The 20,209-nt window shown below is 39.8% G+C and overlaps 1 protein-coding gene across 14 annotated transcripts in view; it reads left to right on the top strand.

The window, feature by feature from the left end:
• The window catches only part of DAB1 (DAB adaptor protein 1), a 568,090-nt gene extending 548,763 nt beyond the window's left edge, over window positions 1–19,327 (top strand). For 12 of the 14 annotated variants that reach the window (XM_053392300.1, XM_053392292.1, XM_053392295.1 and 9 more), the window contains 4 exons: window positions 3,210–3,758; window positions 4,953–5,080; window positions 6,985–7,083; window positions 15,917–19,327. In XM_053392300.1, coding sequence (XP_053248275.1) covers window positions 3,210–3,758; window positions 4,953–5,080; window positions 6,985–7,068 — 761 coding nt within the window. In that variant the 3' untranslated portion in view covers window positions 7,069–7,083; window positions 15,917–19,327. The remainder of the gene's footprint in view (window positions 1–3,209; window positions 3,759–4,952; window positions 5,081–6,984; window positions 7,084–15,916) is intronic. The other 2 variants (XM_053392306.1, XM_053392299.1) reach the window with 2 other exon arrangements.
• The last annotated feature ends 882 nt before the right edge of the window (window positions 19,328–20,209 follow it).

Raw genomic sequence — 20,209 nt, forward strand, 5'->3', positions numbered from 1 at the left:
CATATTTTTCTGAAGGCATTTGGGCAACCTCTTTCTCAAACTGCTTAAGGCCTCTTTCCTCGAGGCCACTTTCTTTTCTCTTTTGATTTTCCTGGAGTTCCGGGAGCCACAGGAGAAAAAAGACTGGTGTTTGTTTTATGTTTTTCACTGTTCTTCGGTGTCTAAAATGCAAACAATAATAGCTTTACCTCATTTCTGAAGCTTGGAATAATAGACAGACAATGCATTTGTTCCCCATTACTACTTCTAATTTGTTGAGCAGTTGGTTTTGCTTAAATCCTCTTTCGCTTATGTAGTTTATCGAGAAGAAATAACACGTAGGAAAATGTATGTTTGTCTCTTTAAAATACTGGAAATCCACTATAATGTTAGGTGTGAATTAGCCAGAACTGTGTGTGGTCTGCACTAAATTTCTAGTTTCTGCTTTCAAGTAAATTAAACTTTGTGATTGGAATAAATTGTGCAAAGCAAGTGCATACGCATGTGCATGCATATATTACATGATTTTGCTAGGAAGAAGAGTGTAAAGACATACAGACTTAGGAAGCCTGTAGCTGGTGCACTGTATTGGTGATATTTCTGCTGTTTACTGGGACAGTGTAGGAGTTTGAATGTGCTTGTGCAGCCCTGATCTTTGCCCTGCACTGTCGCAGTAAGCAGTAGCAACACCACGGCCAGAAGAGATACAGGGCAGCATCACCCTGCCAGCCATTCCTGACTGGACAACCCGCAGCTCCTTTGATGTTAAATTAGGCTATATCTCCATACTTGCACATTTACTTGTATAACAATTTGCTAACAGATTGCAGGTGTGGTTTGAATCTTATCCCGTTTTCCGCTTTTGTGTGTTAATGAAATAGGTCAAAGTTTTGGAACACTCTAATACAAAAATTCAAAATGAGCCTGGCTTTATCTAGTCAGAGCTGTGGACATGCTAACAGCTGGCTTTGAAACAGAAAGCAAGAAAACTGCTTCTTTCCATAGCAAAATAAATGTGTAGGGTTGTTGTTTTTTTTGCAATATAAAGACTACCTTATTGTTGTGTACATGCCTCATCAGCAAAACTTGTTTAATCTCCATATAGCAAAAGAATAATAATCAAATTCTAGGTAGAGTAAACATTAAAATGAGAAAAGGGAATAACATTTGAATGCTGCTTTAGTATACTCAGCCAGGTCATGATTTTTAAGGAGAGGGAGCCACTAATTAAGAAGCTAAATGAAATTTCCCATGTTAAGGTGTGCTGGATGGACAAAAAAAGAAACTGAAACACAGAAGAATTAGAAGTGATGTATGTAAAATGTTGAAACTAGGCCTTCATACAAAATGTTTTTGCAAGCTAATGGATCTTTTGGCTACATTTTAAAAAAATCTCTTAGAAAAGAAGTGGCATCTTTCATTTGAAGTGCAGCCTGGACTATGAACATTCAAACACTGTCCTACCTTATCCAAACCTAAAACTAAACTTGAAGGCTAAGCACACATGGCTGCTCTTTCCTATTAATGTTGGTTAATGAGGCCAATTACACGTGTGCTTCATGGAGAGTGGGAACAGATGATAATAATTGGGGTGGGTGAGTGGGTTTCATAGAGATGGTGGAGCTATCATAGCACCATGACCCCAGCGCTAATGAGATGGAACACCAGATTAGGTTTTTAGTGGGGAAAGACTTTTATCAACTATAACTTTAAAGTCTTTGCAATGGGTTCTAAAAATGCTGGTGACAAAACTCCCTCCCATCACCGCCGGTCCCAAATGGTCTGAGGAGCAGTCACCTCCCTACTTCATGGTCGCTTCATTGTGCTGAGGGAGTTCTGCCTGTGTAACACACACCATCCTTGTGGATATGAGACATTTATTCAGAACCCCTAACAATCCTACCTGTTTTGAGATTTTAATGGTTATGTATGATACTCCTTTTATCTTCTAAGAGTGCTTCAGAGCACTCACCACTGTTGCTCTTTGTGCATTTCTTCGTATAATCTACATTGCACTTGTGTATGGATATTCATTATATTTACCTACCCTTGGTACCAAATTCACAAAGGTAGGAGGAGACCATTAAGCCCTAGGCCCATCTTTGAGGAAAACACCACACATCTTTAGCAACTGGAATGTTTTGACATTGCACCAAAGGGCCAGGTGGCTGGGTGAAGGACAAAACACAACTGAGGAGGGGAGGCAGTCTTGCTTTATATAGCTGTCCCCTACTCCTCTAAAGCAGTAGTGTGGGCTTGGCTGCTGACCTTTACTCTCACAGAGGGCCAGAAATACAGTTCTAAATGATGTGCATGCTCTGTTTTAATCAGTCAGATCAAATAGGTCTTGTAGGCTATCTGCAGTGCTTCAAAAACTTGCAATACCTGTTTGACTAGAGATGCCAGGAGAGGGGGGTGGGGGTTGTATGAATACACTGGGGCAGGGTGAGTGCGAATGTTTTTTCCATACTACTTTCACCTTTCTGCATACAGTTTGTGTGAGTTTGCCCAACCTCTGCGTGTTACTCAAAATCTCAGATATATGATTGACATTCTCCATATCTAGATACCTTTTCTGCTCTTGTGTGATAACTGCAGCTGCTGAAATCCAGTGAGTAAGGAGCTAATGTCCAGTATAAATAGGGGGGAGGAATCAGAAGTCTACACAGATGGTCACTTCAGAAACATAATTGCACCTTGGGCAATTAGCTTGATAAATTTGTGGGTAATAAATGGGCAACGGACAACATGGAAAGAAAAGGGTTTAGATATAAACTACGGTATGGAATAGGTGAAGACAATACCCTTTGTTAACCTACTTACTGAAAATGCAAGAATAAAGGAAGCTTATGTCATGCTAAAAATACTGGAAGCAAAGTACTGGTACAACTAAGTACTGGTCCGTGATAGGCTGGGTGAGTGAGCAAAACAAATACTCTAATATAGATTTCCGTTCAGAAGAAAGGGCAGAGAAAACACTCCCTTTTTTCTCTTATTTATTGGAAAATGCCGTCTCATTAAAATAGATTTATTTTTGCATGTGGTCTAGTAACAGCATCTGAACCTGCCCCATGCCTCTGTCCAACAACGCTTTCAGTGGAGCAACAGAAGTCACCAAAACTCCCTGTGATTCCTCATTTGTATATCTGACCTACTTTTCTTCCTTGGCTGCCATGGGTTTTATTTACTCTTCCTGTTCTGAAATTGTCCCCGCTCTCTTTCCCCCGAAGGTTATGTTGCAATGGGAGCTGTCCTGCCCTCCTTCTGGGGACAACAACCTCTTGTTCAACAACAACTGGCCATGGGTGCTCAGCCTCCAGTTGCTCAGGTGATGCAGGGAGGACAGTCAATTGCATGGGGACAACCTGGGATATTTTCTCCCACCCAGCAACCATGGCCATCTGTAGCTGGTCAGTTTCAGCCTGCTGCCTTCATGCCAACACAAACTGTATTGCCTTTACAAGCAGCCATGTTTCAAGGTACCGTTGCCCCCATTGCTACCGTTCCACCTACAAGCGATTCTACCAGATCCAGTCCGCAGACAGATAGGCCTAGGCAGCAAGCAGGAAAAGAAATGTTCAAAGATTTCCAGATGGCTCAGCCTCCGCCAGTGCCATCACGAAAACCAGATCAGCCTTCCCTCAGTTGTACCTCAGAGGCCTTCTCCAGTTACTTTAACAAAGTTGGGATGGCACAGGAAGCAGATGATTGTGATGACTTTGACATCTCTCAGTTAAATTTGACTCCTGTGACTTCTACAACGCCATCGACGAACTCACGTGAGTATTCCCCGTTTTTCTGCCGCAACCTTCCGCACATTGTTTCCCTTTTCTGAGATGGAGCTGTCAGAAGTATCCATGAATGTAATTAAAAATTAAATAAATTGGGCGTCTTTGAAGTTGGGAAGACATGAAATCGAGGATAATCGCATGGAGTTCATGGATGTCCGTAATTAATTACACACATTACTTTTAATGAATTTCATTTTTGAAAGACAGTGTAATTTAGTTGTTGAAAGACAGTGTCATCTTAAATATGCATAAAAACTGGCTTGCACAATCAGCTTTGGAAGTTCCCAAAGCTGGGATTCTGTTTGCTATCTTCATGAGCTAGGGAAATCCAGAAATTTGGTGAGGGTTTCTGCCCCCCTCCTCCAATGGAAGCTGTGCTTGATGCAATCGTGGCTTACTGATTTTGGATTCATAATTACCAGCCTTACTTGAGCATTGTGATTACATTGTTGCAAAAACATTTTGTGTGAATCAACCCTAAATTAAGAATTGCTGATGAGATGATTCCCATGCTTAAACACGCAATAAAATTGGATGGAGGAGTTGGATTTAAGCAGGTGTGGTGATGGATCATCACTGCACTGAAGCAACATTTGTTTAGTGTGCTTAATGTGTATTTCTGATGGTACTGCAACAATTGCATTGCAAGTGATTTCAGTGGACTACTGCTAATTTTATACGTCATTTGTTTCACAGTGTAGTTAGAAGAAATGACTCAGTAGGCATCTGTAGTTTTTTAAAAGATGGACATCTTCCAGTGATAGAAAGCTTCTATTATTTATTTATTTATTTATTTATTTATATTTATCTAATTTTTGTTAAAGATTTTAAGATAAACGCATTGGTACTGCTGCATAAATTAAAAACAAAGTAAACCCAGGACATTGTTTGTTGTCATATGAATGATAAGAGGTTGCTGAATTTTGCAAACTAAAATTAAAATATTTTGAATCTTTCAAAACTGTCAAACTCAATGGTTCCCAAACACTTTACTAAGAGCAATTTTACCTTTTAAAACAAGTTTCTCAGATCCATTTATTGTTAATCTTGGGGGGGATTGCCAAACCACACAGTGGCACTAGGCTCATAGCCCCCCCCCCGACACCTGCCAGCAGGTTCTCTGGTGATATTTAGGAGTCAGTCATCCATTCAATTCAAATTATCTCTATTGTCTTTATTCAGCTCCAACTCCTGCTCCTAGACAAAGTTCCCCATCCAAATCCTCAGCATCTCATACCAGTGACCCTGCTGCAGATGACCTCTTTGAAGAGGGCTTTGAAAGTCCAAGTAAAAGTGAAGAACAGGAAGCGGTAAGTGGGGCAACTCCAAATCATTAACCCATAAACTGCTCGGTTACTATGTACATGATTCACAGTTTTGAAAATTCTAGTCAAATTCTACTTTGCATGAGTACTAAAACATTTGCTGTAGATCACATTAAAGGTAGTATTCAATCAGCAAAATTGAACTGTAGAAGAAAATAGAGGAGTGTTTCCTACTCCAATTATAGACACTTAACATTGACTTTGGGCAATGAAGGTTGCCCTACAAAAAATAGAGAGTTAGGATATGAACGCAAATGTTCCCTCAATTTTTCTCCCTATTTGATGCAATGTTTAATCAAACAGAAGGAGAAATAATGAACCCAGCCCCCTTCCCCCACCCTTCAAACTTTTCTGATTTTCTCCTGACTGCTCACAACTAATGTAAATTACAGAGGACAGAGTGTTGATCAGTGCTCCCACTTCACTCTTCCAGTTTCCCCATCAGCACCAATATGTGCTAGACTAGCATGTATACTGCTGAAGCAAAAACGTGTAAGTCAAAATGGAAGATTGCACAGATTAACTTAACATTTTTATCTACATGTCAGCTTATGCAGTCTATTTGAGTGTTCCTACTTGTTATACATTTCTGCTGGATTGTTCTCTCATGATTTATTAGTCCGTATCTACCTCCTCCTGCCAGCTCTTCAAAGAGACAGAATTCAGGAGGAGCAACTGTGAATTAGATTTCAAGAACCGGAAGCAGCAGTGTGCCATCAAAGCTTTGTGTGATGGCACCATTGTAGCCAATATAAATTTGCAGTTCTGCCTTAGAAACACAGAAGGATATTGGGGCTAAAAGACAAAGGAGTTCAGAGACTTTGGGGGGCGGGGTTCAAAATGCAGCCCCTGGCACTCAGTGTCTGAGTCGAGTTTTGCCACCTTCAGACTGAACTCAACCTAGGAAGGATCTTACAGAGTAGTGAGTTCTTCCCTCTGCTTTCTCCAGGGCAAGCCAGGGAGGATGGTTGGCAGTGAAGAGGGAATCCATGCTCTCCATTTTCTAGCATTCAACAGGAATGCTTTATATGACCAGATTGTTTTCAGGGGGAGGAGCTGGCAGATTTCTTCAGACATTGTAAAAATAGCACAACACATTTGATTTCCCAGGGGGAGGGGGGAATCAGTGACATTTGAAAATGAAAGTAAGTATACACCTTAATGCTGGGAATGGACAACCCTTCACAGGTCAATGTGTAGTGGCCTGGGTAGGTGACAATATGGATAAGTTTTGCTGTCAGTACAATCACATGGCTTGGCTTAAGTTGAATAGCACGAGTGGTGAATACAATAGCTAACGCATGACCCTGTGCCTGCCCCACTTGCAAGGAGACAGCAGAAGCATGACCTCACATTGATAATGGCAACCTGGTCTCAGATCAGTGGTGTCCAAATTTGCTTGTGATGACCACAAACCAATTATGGGCACCATACACAGATCCAGATTGCTTCTCACATTGCTGAAAACTCATATTTGGCTGGGTTTGAGTTGCGGTGCAAAAATAGTCAGACGTGGCCATGGCAACTGCTTCACATGAATGGCTCATCACAAACTAGAACCACTAATTAGGCAGGCTTAAAGCAGAAGCTATGCACTAGGCATTTGTCTGCTTCTTGACCAAGTGTTGAAGGTAAAGTTAGCTTTGGCCAAAATGCACTAACCTAAAAGACTGTTTCTGTGAGCTCAAATCAGTTTACTATCCTATCCAGGGCTGGCCCGCTGGCAGCAGTTGGTCCTAGGAAATATCAGCTATAGTATATGGCTTTTAAATTATTTTCATCCACAATAGGCATTCATATTAAAATGCACCCACTGCATGAAAATAACTGCTGACTTTGTTTTCCTTTCTGTTGTTGAGAAAAAAAGGTGTTATGTTCTTGTATTCTAGCCTGATGGATCTCAGGCCTCATCCAACAGTGATCCATTTGGTGAGCCCATTGGTGATACTGTAAGTCCACAGGGCGATAGCTAGATAGCGCAGGTTGGGGTAGGTATCTGTCCTTTTCTCTCTGTCACTTTTGAGCTATTCATATTCACCATTGCCTGCCTTCATTTACATTGATGCTAGCCACAAACATAATATATTCCACATATACAATATGGAATATTTCATACCTTCATTTCACTACTTCTCACACCATTGATGCATCACTGGTTGATAATTCCATTTCTAGGTGGTGCACTTTTGTGTTGTCAGAATAATAATAATAAAAAAATACAACCCTAGGGAAAATATATATTACAGCAACTGTGAAATGAGAGATTATCAACAACAGGTTCATAGTTGTTGTTTTTCTTACAGAATATCGACGCTCTGCAGTTTCTGGTATTCATGATTACCATTTAAGATATTTGTATATTGTGCATTTTATCTTTTTCTGATAGAAATTGCAAAGTGGCAAGCAATGTTCATCCAGGACTGAAATGACATCAGCAGTGCAACATATTTTTTAAGAGACTGAATTAAGCACCATCAATAAATTAAGATGTGCCTTGCCACTCTGTGGCCACAATAATGGTCAATTGGAAAACCTATTAGTTAAAGGGTCTAATGAAAATATTAAATTACAATGTTGATGTCTATGGGTTAACAACCCATTGATACAGAGAACATGTAACCCTATCATTTTAAATATATATTTTCCATGACAAAATGCTAAGGCAACACAATTGCTTTAATCGTTAACTGCACGCTGCATGCTGTGGGTGTTGATAGATGTTTTATGAGGGTGACCGTGGCTATTTTTATTCTGGCATCTGTGTTTTGTCAGAAAGATTGTGATGCTACAGTGCCTGTGAGTGTTGAACATCCCCATCTCATCTCAATGTATTCCAATGCTGCCATATGAAAAATGTTTCTTTTATTACACTGCGCTGTGATTTGAAACAGTTCAAGCACTATGTGATTTATTGCTCATCTTTCTGTGTATGGAGCATATGAAACAAATTAATGGAAATGGTGGATTTATTTTTAGTGCATAATGTGCATCGGTTTCCAGGCTTTTAAGAATGTGCTTCCAACCACAGATATCTGAATGTACTAGCTGCTATCCAATAGTCCCTTTCCCATGAGCCTAAAACCATTTCTGCCCTCACCTGAAACCACTGTCATCCCTGAAGTCTGTGCAGTCTCACTTCCTCAGTTACTTTAAAAAAAAAAAAGAAGAGGTAAATTTAAAATGTTTGCTTTGTCATTTGTGGCTTTAGATTTCTAAGCAGTATACAACTAAGGGGGTGTCAGACTCTTCAGTAACTACTTTGTCTCTATAAAAATGTTCCTTTATCCCACTTTCCCCATCAGTTTGAACTATACTATTGTGCTTTGCTTTTTAATGTTTGCACATTGTATGGCTCCATATCAGCATTATGACAGTTTAAAGGGAGGGATGAGCAGGTGTTCCGTTTTGGCTCCCACACTTTCATCAGGTAGGGGAAATCTATAGTTAAATAATAGTCTATCTGAAAAAGCATTAAGACAGGGATGGCCAAAATGGTGCCCTCCAGATGATTTAGACTACAACTCCAGTGACCCTCTGCCATTAGGCCAATGGAACTTGGAGGCCTAAATTATCTAGAGGGCACCATGTTGGCTACTGCTACATTAAGGAATTGAATGGACCTGTTCTTTTCCCTTGAAGCTACCACAATATTTAGAGGGTGAATAGTCCAAGTTTGTTCTGTATGATCAATAGTTAAAACTGTGACAAGGCCCAATATCTTCGGTCCTACTTTATTAATGCTAAGCATCTTCTCCCAGTAAGAGGGAGAGAGAGAGGTCTTCATATTTATAGAGGGCTTTAGAATTTGGAAGTGAATAAACTTGGCATGAACACAGGGTTCTGTTGCACTCGATGCACTTGGAAGCTATGTTTATCTTCACTCAATGATCTTGTTTATGCTGCCTCTGTATATACCATATTTACTTGAGTCTAATGTGCCATCGAATCTAACGCGCACCTTAATTTTCAGGACATAATTTGGCCAAAAAAGGTGAGCATTAGATTCAAGTAAATAGGGTATTCAAGTGCACTCTCCCACTTCATTTTTTTAATGTCATTTTGCTTTCTGTGTTGTTAGCACTTCTTTTCTGTAGTATCTTAAAGTCTTTGTATTTGAATAACCGAGTGTCTTATCAGTTCCTATATCTTGAACTACGTTGCACTTTGCATCTACCTGCAATCTTAAACTGAAGCTTTCAAACTTGGAATTCACAACTAACCTTTAAAGAAATGACAACCATGCTGTTAGTAGTCAAATCTGCAATCTACTGATAAGCAAAATGTTTGCCTTGCTGTGGTTTTTTAAATCAAAAGCCAGGACAGATGTCTTAATACATTCACTGAAATTGCAAAAAAGAAAGAGTGCAGCACTATTCTTAGGCAGAAGCACGTTGTTTCAATTCAGAGAATGTAGATTTGTGGATCACAAGACAGAGGCAGCAAACAGCAATAATACATTTATTTATATTTCTTCAAAGACTTGGCTAGCGTTGTGAAGAAAAGGCAGCACTTGCTCAAAAGTATTACAATCTTTATTTTTTTATCCATCATGGCATAGCAGGATTTTTTACAGGAAGGCAGTTTGCGTGGCAAGGCCCCCAAACCAGCCCATTAGAATAAAATTCACACTGACACAGAATTTTGGTTATTGGGCAAAATTTTAGGCCACAACTTTATTAATTACGGAAATGTGAGCAGCCACCTTTGCAGGAAGTCTGTAAGGGTAAACCACCCAAAGAGGAAGCCACATCGGGGGAACCCGCCTGTAGTTCTTCTTGGTGTCCCCAGAGGCCTGGCATGGCCCTAGCCCTTCAAGCGGACATCGGACAGGATCCAGGCCCTGCATTCCTTTAACGGAATACCCTTGGTCAATGGACCCCTCCCCCACAAATCAGTGAGCCAATGCCTAACCGCCAAACCTTACAAAGTTGTGACGAGGTAGGCGAAAACCAAGTGGCCATTGCCAATCTGCCAAATGGAAAAATTCCAACCTGGTCCCCATCCCAAGATAGGCGACGAACCAAAAAGTCCAATGCAAGGCCAGAGGACATCTAAAATAAAGGGTGGGTGTTCAGCAGCGTGAAGCAGATGCCTGACACGTGTCATGCTACCACTTTTATACCCCCCCCACGATCACCCCACACAAAAGTGGTTGGCCAAGAAGCTGGGGTTAACGTGGTGCCACCCTGGCATGATGGCATTACTGCACCCATGCCAGGGGGGGAGGAACCGGCCTGGGAGCCTGCCTGCAACCAGGACCATCTTTAAAGATGATCCCACTTGTCAGAACCCAACAGGATTGTCAGCAGCCACATGCAGTTTTTACCCTCTGACACATTCCTTTTGGCTGCTGCCTAAAGGTTGCCACCTGTAGCGCAGAACCTTCAATTTGAGGAGAACTGGACTGAGATAGGACAACAATGGTGCTTAGTTTCCTGTCTTTCCTGTAGGTGAGCCTATTGTCATTTAACATATTTGGACCTATACTTGGAGGAACTGCATATATTAACTATAGTCAATGGTCTACCTTCAAATAACATGGGAAATAATTATGCATAAATAAATTGGCTTCACTATTACAGTAAAGATCTTTATACAGTATTTTGAAAAGTACCTGGAGGGGGGGGGGAGGCCTGATTCAGGTGCTGCTTATCCTTCTAGGCCCCATTTTCAGAAATGTTGCCAACACGCCAGAGCACTTTGATTCTCTGTGAACCCTCGAAGCTAGTCCTGGCCTGCTAAGCGGAACTATGAATGGTGAAATTTGTCTGTTTTGTTTTCCCGTTTTTCCAGTTCATGTATTCATTCGCATAGGGCACATTAGATAGGTTTGCATTATAATGTGAAGTGAGCACATTTCCCCCAATCCCTGGGCCAAGTGTACTTTTGTCTCACAGGATAACAGTGGCCAGATACAAGCCACTTACTGTAGGTGAAACTGGCCCAGCTAAATTCAGCCCCATAACCATTTTGCCAAGTGGTTAACATGAAGCAATACATGTTATTTAGTTATACAAGTTAATAACTACTGATATTCAAGTTATGGGGTTATATATATATATATATATATATATATATATATATATATATAATTATGTCCTGCTATGCTGAGTACTGTAAATGAGCTCATCATAGGGACGGGATAACCAAGCAAACACAATTAGAGGCTTGTTTTTCATCATGAAACCCAGTGCAAAGAAGAACTTTAGAAACATATAGTGTTTTTATACATAGCAGCTGTTATTAATGAGTACATAACGCAAGGGTCCCTTCACCATAAGGAAGCAGAACAGCCCTGCGCCTACCCCTCCACTGTTGGATCTGGCTCTCTAAAGAAGCCTAGCTTGTAGTATAAAAGATACATTACAATCTTGACTTAGGTGCTACTCCTTTGGGATTCCTTGACCTTCTTTCTCTGCAGCAGAGTCTCAACACAGGGCTTTCCTTCTGACTGGATGATCAGGAAGCAGAAGACTTATTTTCTGAAATGCATCAGCTGAGATTCTACTTTCTGTTCAACCAGCCAGAAGGAAAACACTCTGCTTAAAATCTACATAGGAACACAGAGGTCAAAGCAGCCTTGGGAGAATTGCAAGTTTAAGTTCATAATGCATCTTTTATGCCAGCCTTACATACATCAGTAAGAAAAATTCTGCCCATCACCTTGTCTGGTTGGTTTCCACTAGCAAAAAGGGATGGTCTCTGTTAAGATAATAAAGAATACAGGGACAATAGTAATGGATATAAGGTGTTTGGTAATACTTTTAGCTTGAAGAAAAGGTCCAGAATGGTAGTTCCCTTAGAAAAATAATAATGGGAGCAAACAGTACTATTAGTTGTAAAGCTAAGCGACATAAAGGCTCTTTGCAGTGCTGGATTTACATATAAGCTAAACTAGCTTAGGGCCCCACTCTCTGGGGGGCCCCAAAAAAGTTAAAGGAAAAAAACACCTGGATGTTCATTTCTAAAATATAAAAACAAATAAAATAAAACCTACATACAGTTAGAGCTTAATAATTATTTCATTACTAAATATACTTCTTCTTAATTGTATTTCAGTTCAACAATTGCTTTGATAAAGACTCTCCTCCTGGAAGAGAGGGGAGTGGTTGTGGGCGGGAGCCCGAGCCCCGCCTCTACTGCCTCCCACTTACCTGGCTGGCGCCCACGCCCATTGGCAGGCACCCAACCAGGTGCCTCCGAGGGGGCGTGTATAGCAGCCTTAATACGGTGGCGCCAGCCCCTCCTCAGCCTCACTCTTCGTTGTCCCATTGCGATTCACCCACCCTCCACTCCCTTTGAGCTCAGGACTTAGTTTCCCTTGGCCTTGCTATGGACCTTAGGTTGGTCGCCCTGGTTGTCTGGGGGGCCTGGTAGGAATTTTTCCATTTGGCATTAGGCTTTTTGGTTTTTTCGCCTACCTCGTAGCAATCGTCACAACTTTTGTGGTATTGGTGGGTAGGTTAGGCATTGGAATAATGTGTTGTGGTGTGTCGAAGGGCTAGGTGTGGCCATCGCCTATGCCTTCAATTTTTGGGTATTCTGTTAAAGGAATCTGGCAGTCGTGTATTCTGTCCGATGCCTGCTTGGCGGGAGGCCATGGCACGACCCTCGGTGACATCAGGGGAGAGCCTATAGTTGGATTAGCATCAACAGGCTCCACCTACTGGTGAATAAACCCCCTTGTTTCAGACTCACCCCTCTCTGAGGGGGTGGAGTCAGCTGTCGTAATCCAGTGCCTAAGCCAATACCTTTTCACTTGCTGTAATCAATAAAGTTGTGGCCTTTTCTTGCCCATTAACCTTATATCACATGTCCTTGTGTATTCATTCCACTTTGGGGGGGGATCGGGTCCTCGAACCACAAAATACATATTTTGTTATGTGCTTTAGATACCTATTAGGTCCATAAATTACCATATAGCATATATTCAACAGAAAAAACAGTGACAATTTTTTGTTGACAAAGGACAGCTGGACATATTACCTTCAGTAGCTTAGGGCCTCATCAAACCAAAATCCGGCCCTATTTGTGATCATTTTTAAGCTGAAGCCTTAGCAATGACTTTCTGAATTAGAGGATAATTTTGATAGCTAAGAAATGGGAATTGAGGTGCAACAATCTTGTTAAAAATGTGTTTTTTGCAAAGGCTATAAAGAAGATAAAAGAAGATCGTGGCATTATTTATTATTTACATATTCTTTCCTGTCCCTTCTAATTTACTTCTCATGCACCTCTGTACTATAAGGTGATAAATGGCTTTTTAATTTAATTTGTTCAACCATGTGCATTTGCTATTCACTGCTAAAGGTATGACCCAAAGTTCACTGACAACAGATAGCTGGATCCTTTCTGAAACTTCAAGGCCATTATTGTAAGGATAAAGTGAGGATTACACCAGAGCAGAATGAAAGGTCCCATCAAAATTTATGAAGCCTAGAGGCCAAATCGTCTTTCTTTCAAGTACTATTGTAATCTAGCCAGAATTGTGTCTGTCTGTGGTCTATGCAGCAGCAATCTATGTAAGCATAATCTTTGAAGTGTCCCCAAACTTGGAATAGAATTGTTATTCTTTCTTGCATACTGGGGTAAATATGATGATGGACATAATGTTCATTATGTGCGCAATAAGACCTGATTTGAAATGCTGAGATTCTCTGCATAGGTGCTACAGATTCATGGGCCAAGAGAATAGTAGATGTGATGGGACTTCCCTTTACTCTCTTCTGTAGCCCCCTCCACCCCCAACTTTGTGCCCTGTTGAGGGTCCCCTAGCCTCCACAGCAGATTATTTAGGGGTGGTGGGAGCTTGGGGGAGGGGGGAGAGGAAGTAGAAATCCCATTTGCCTGAGCTAAAATCCATTACCCAAATGGACTGACCTTGTTGGATATCACCCATAAAGACAAGATATAGTATGCTTACCTTTGCCCTTCTTCTTGAGAAGTGAATACTTTGTGGATTGGAATGCAAAATATGCTGCTGTTACATGCTCCAACTCATTCATTTTTTTACTTACAAGCCCTGCAAACAGAGTTCCATAATATAATTCAGAATTTTAAATTAGTCATTTACAAAGAAAAATAACCTGCATTTTTTAGACCACCACCAACACCACCACTCCATTTGGAAATAACCCATCACAGTATACTTTTGTCAAGACCAACCCAAATGTCACAAAGTTGTGAGCAAGCTTTCAAGTTCTCCAGAATTTTTATCACTTGCATGTGCCCATTTCTGGACTTGGCAAGGATGGAGCATAGGTCCTACAGCACTGCTCCACACCAGGATTTCATAGCGGGGCAAGATCCTGAGGGCAATTTACAGAAATGTTTAGATCCTTTAAGAAGTTCTATAGCCAAACGTGCCAATGCTTGCAATGTGTTTATTACATGGTAGTTCTACTGATATATCTGGTATCTCTGACTTAACATTTATTTGGATTTTGAATTTGTATAATATCATGGAATGCTAAGGTGACATGGTGCATTGGGCTTCTTGTTGGCTCACCAACATCCATTGTTTCGCCATTTTAGCCATTATTATTTTAATCAAACCTACACTGACTTTGGAGTGAAGCCTTTCTGCATCTAATAGCTGGAATGCGCGAACAGAAAAGTTCATAGTATAAGATGTGAAATATTTAACTGGAGTACAGGAAAATAATTTGTCATTATTTCTCTGAACTAAAACTGCATGTTTATAAGCTGAATGATGACCTTGCTCTCAGCAGGGGTGAATTTGCCTCATCCACCCACCTTCTTGGACTTGATAGAGACTCAAGCTGGTTTCTCCCGGGGGAGAGGACAGCTAGTCATTTGAGCAGGAGTGTGTAATGGGAGGGGACAGTCCAGTCCAGTATTTAAAGTTACACGGCCGCCCCCTACTCCCTCATTTTGTCTTACCCCTCTATAGTGGGCTTTGCCTAGCCACTTTTTTGGGGGGTGTGTTGAGAAGGAGTTTAGAGGGAGCCCCTGGTTGGGACTTAGGTTGTTTTTATCTACTTCGCACTGTAGGGTATCTTGTGGTGCTTTGGTTAACTTGGCTGTTTGGCATTCAGTGCTGGCAGGTAAGAAGAGATAAGATCTTATGTCACTGCCACCCTGAGGCATCATGGAGGTAAATAGGCACTCGTGAGTCATCATCCATAGTCTGAGGTTTGTTGGTACTTGAAAGAGTGCTAAGGATGTGGTTTGCACATCATGATGAATGCTCCACAGGAGGAGTCAGGTGTGCTGGTTGGGTTTCACATATCCGAGGCTTGCTTAGCAAAAAGGGAGATTCTTCTCCCAGTCCTTGGCTGGGGAACTCACAATGCAATGACTTACATTCCCATGAGATAGAGGGTTGCTTCTCTCATATGCATTCATCGATTCCACCTGCCTACACTTAATTATTTGCTTAACTGGCAGACCCTCTAATTTTGCTACATTTTAATAAATATAATATTTTTACCATTTAGTCAGCTGTCTTGAATCATCTTCCAGGGTGTGGGGGCAATGGGCCGATTTGCTCCGTGTGTTTAAAAACAATAATTGCAAACTTAGCCTCTTCTGGTCTCAACTGTACTGTGAGATGTACATGAATTCTATTTCATTATAATCATTTCAACTTAAACAATGAATTGGGTTTTTAATAAACAATGTGGAATTGCTGAATTCTTTTATATTATTACTGCCTTTTCAAACATCATCATAATGCAAAATAATAAAAATGCTATTTCTTTAGCATTTTTATTCTACTCACCTACTTCCCTGAAATCTGCTGCTTAGATACAAATGACTAGAATTGTCTCTATTCACATTTCTTTCTATTGTTCCCAGGAAAGAGAGCCTCTCTATGCCCAGATCAACAGACCTAAGAAATAGCGTTGACCCACGCTTGTGGTGCTTCAAGACTCAAACAGAAAACTACAGCCTTGACAGGCCTTTGGCTCCCACATTTTCTTGCAGTTGATCTCATCTAATAAAGGATAATCACCTCACTGCATCAGTTCAACAAGCAAAATATTTTGGCAACCAGTGGCAACTCTCTATGGCAGAACATGACACTTTTGTTTTGTTCCACAGTCCTGATATCCAAGCAAAATCTTTCCTCAAGTTTCAACTATCCAGCATTTCCCACCACGCCTTGTCACTTTTTTGCCATTTCAAGTGCACCACATTATGGAAGTAATCAGTTCAAATCTGTTAAAGGACTGCTAATCGTTTAATAATATAAAAAAAACACAGGGAAAAAATCATGAATTCTACAGCCATTGAGCTCTGTGGCTGCACATTTTGATAATATGGTGACTTTTTTATCACCATATTAGACTGATCTGGCTGTATTCCCCGCCGCTGCCGCCCAATACTACTCTATAATGGCATATTTGAAGGTAGGGGACAAAGTATTTGAGTGTTCCATTCTATCCCTTTTCTTACAGACAGGTGACAGACTCTAGCAGCAAAATGCCTCCTGTGAAAATCATCCTTAACTTGAAACCATGGATTGCCATTCTGCTGATTATCCATCTTGATTGGGAAACGTTGCCAAATGGACCTTTTGAAATTACAGTACATCAAAGAGATGAAATGCTGCTTTTTTGTTTTGAATACTTCTGCTGTGGGTAGAAAAGGACATCAAATATTTTGATGAAGAAAAAGAAGAAGAAAAAGACTTAACAGTGTTATTTCCTAGGGGACTCTTAAAACAAAGACCAGTAAAGGAATATTTTTTATTTCTTTGATATCTTGCTGCTGTAATGCTATGCAGACAAGCGTTTTTCTTCTCTGTGTGCCATTTTTGAAGAGAGAGAGAAAAAAATTGTTTGCCAAATACTTCCAGTATGCTTTCTGGATTTGATTGGGATGGACTTTATTAACCAAGATGAAGATGGCATGAATTTTGAAACTGATTATGTGATCAAATTGTTCATCTTTATCACTTTTTGTACATCAGAAAAATTCAAATGGGATTTTTATTTTATAACTTGAAATTAAAAAGGAAAAAAAAACTTACCATAAAACTCTTTAAATGTTTAAGGGGAAATGGCTTTAAGGAGTTTGAATGAAATTTGCCAGGTTTTTTTTGTAAATATAAAATGTTATGAGAGTTCTTTTAATAATGCCATGACACTGTAGAGAAGGTAGCAAATGGCAGTACTTTGGAAGTGTGGAAACCCCCAGTCTGTGGCTCTTGCATCTCGTATGGTTTTCCCCCCCCCACATGCTTATAATAAAGTGCATTTCCCAGCAGCAATTAGGTTGTCAGCAACTAGTAAAGTTGATGGGTAACACATGATTTATTTTCTTGCTTTTATGACACAAATATTACTACATACTGTACATTTTCAAGGGAAAAAAGTACATTCCATAGCCATTTCATAGCTAGAAAATAAAAATTCAAAACTGTTTACACACAAATCGGAAACAACTTTTTAAAAATTCTCTTTTTTAAACATTTATGTAAGAAAAGTGCAGTGTTTGGTTCCTATCCTTAGCACATAATTTGCATAAAGAATCTATATATTTTTGGCCTACAGAGAATTGTTATACAGGTCAAATGTGTTTTCCTGAAGTTCCTATGCAGATCACAATATATTGAATTTTAGTGGTTTAGCACTAAAAAAAAAAGTTAATGAACCCAAATGAGAAATTGCTTAATGGGTTATGCAGATTTTTGTTTTTAGATCATAACACCAAGGTTTCTGTGTGTTTTCCATTGATTTGTGTAGGCCTAGAGTTGTATATTTACATATGTTTGAATGGTTTAATGAAAGCATTTTACACACACAGCTGAAAGCGGAACAGGATGGTGATTTGGTGGTGCTGGCAACTAAATTTCCTAATTCCAGCCAGTACCTGTGAAATATATACTGAATGTGTGCTTTAGCAGTGAGTGAATGATACACTAGATGTTGATAGGCTCAGTATCAAAGAAGTGAGATCTGATGCACTGTTCCTGTCATTTCTTCTCTCTGTTCTAATTGTCAGGATCTCTCTGGCAAACTCACATCAAACAAAAGATGCAAAAAATATATTCCCAGTAGGATTTAAAATGTGTGGGATTGTATATTTTCAGTTCAACCAATTGAATGAAAACATTTTCTTATTAGATAATCTTCCAATTATTGATTTTAATAGGAAATGCTACATTCTTCCTTAACAAAGCTATTTACAGGGTTGCCAAACATCCGGAATTCCCCGGCGAAAATAGCATTGGGGGGAATTTCGGGAAATTGGTAAAATGTCCAAGATTGAGGATGATTGCCAAAAAAAAGTTCAACTTTTGTATACTGAATTTTGCTTCCATAAATAGGGCAACCCTACTATTTACCATTTTTGTGTTGGGATATTGGATTAGAAGAAGGTGACATTTCAGTTCTTCATAAAACTTTGGAGTAGGTTGTGGTCTCATTAGCTTTTCAGTTAATGACCAAAGCATTCACATCATAGTTTGAAGATTTCTGTAACCATACGACTCTCAAGAACCTTCCCAGGATGGGAAAAGTTTATGTAACCAATACTACACAGTAGCTATAAAAGAGAATCAAGTTGGGATATCAAAATCAGAACTCACAAAGAAATTTGCTCCATGTAAACATTTGGTTGTGGGTTTTTTGGGGGGTGGGGTGGGGTGGGGTTGAAACAAGAGACTCCATAGCTGCCCTGTTCCACCATCAGAAGATTCATTTTTTGCCATAGCCTAGAAGAGAGATAATATTGGAGCCTACACTGTACCATTTGATAGATACATAATAGGTTCAGGGGAGTCAACAAGCTTTCCCCATCCTGCTCTTCACTAGCACTAAATTTGTCACTTTAAATTTTAAACCAGGGAATCCCACTCACCATCCTGTACTGTCTTGATTCCAACCATGTCATTAAAAAAATATTTTGATAGATCGTAGTCATTCAACTGTCTGACAAAACCTATGATCAAATAATGTACTGGGCACCTTCGTTGCAAAGATGTTTACTCTCTACCTTTATTCATTTTGATTTCTGCATTCCGACACGTATTTTTTTAATAAAGAAAAGAAAGATAAAAATGACTGTTTTTTGCAGTACATTTCTAGATCTACTTTAACTTTACCTCAGAGGAAAACCATTTGTTGAACATCTTTTTTTCACCCTTAACTTTATGTGTAATGCATTCAGCAGAAAAAAACCAACAAATTTTTAGAAATTTTCCATTAATTTCTGTAACACACCATGTAATACTGTTACAAATAAAAACATTTAAAATCATAAGCATTATTTGCTCTCATTCTTTTGCAGGCTGAATGTGATAGACAAAATATAGAGTTGACCACTTGTCCATTCCTGACTATAGTCCCAATACCATAAAATTGTACTTTTGTAAATATGATAACATCTGCAGGTTGCGGTGAACTGCTAGTATGTTGTGTTCTTCCACTTGGATCTTAACAGGTTTTATAATTTATTACTTTTTAATATAACAAATTCCCATCAAAAGCTAAGCATTCCCAACAGAACTGATCATTAACCACTCATATGCAATGCACTGTGTTCACAAGCCTTTTTCAATGAATAAAGACACATTCATATACTTAAAAAAATAAAATAGGATTCTGCCTGATACCCCAGAGAGCCACCTGTCAGTCAGTGTCAACAATATTAAGCTAGATGGTCCAATGGTCTGACTTTCTATAAGACAACTTCCTTTGTTCCTCTAATTCTACTGATGATCACTGTCCTGAGACAATGTAGGTCAGATAGTCAGGTGCCCTCCAGATGCTGTTGGACTACAACTTCCATCAGCCCCAGCCAACCTTGGCTACCTCCAGGGTAGGCTATCTGTGCAAGCCATAGTTTTAAAAACAATTGGGCTTGCCTTAAAAAACATGCAAAGAACAAAGGCATCTGATTGGGCCTAAGTTTTGATATATTTTTACTTCGAATTTTTGCCTCTTCTTGCTTAGAAGTAACTAGGTAATTCTGAGATTATATCTCAATGGGGCCTGTAAGTTTAAAATAAATGTGTGTTCAGGAAGATGCAACTTTACCCCCTCTGGTTGTAAACAGAATTGGTTATAAACGGAAATATATACATCATATGGCCTCTCTCTTATCTGTGAGGCAGTGAGAAATAACACAAGATACCCTGTTGAG

This window comes from Podarcis raffonei, chromosome 6, assembly GCF_027172205.1.
Source record: "Podarcis raffonei isolate rPodRaf1 chromosome 6, rPodRaf1.pri, whole genome shotgun sequence".
Classification (NCBI taxonomy): Eukaryota; Metazoa; Chordata; class Lepidosauria; order Squamata; family Lacertidae; genus Podarcis; species Podarcis raffonei.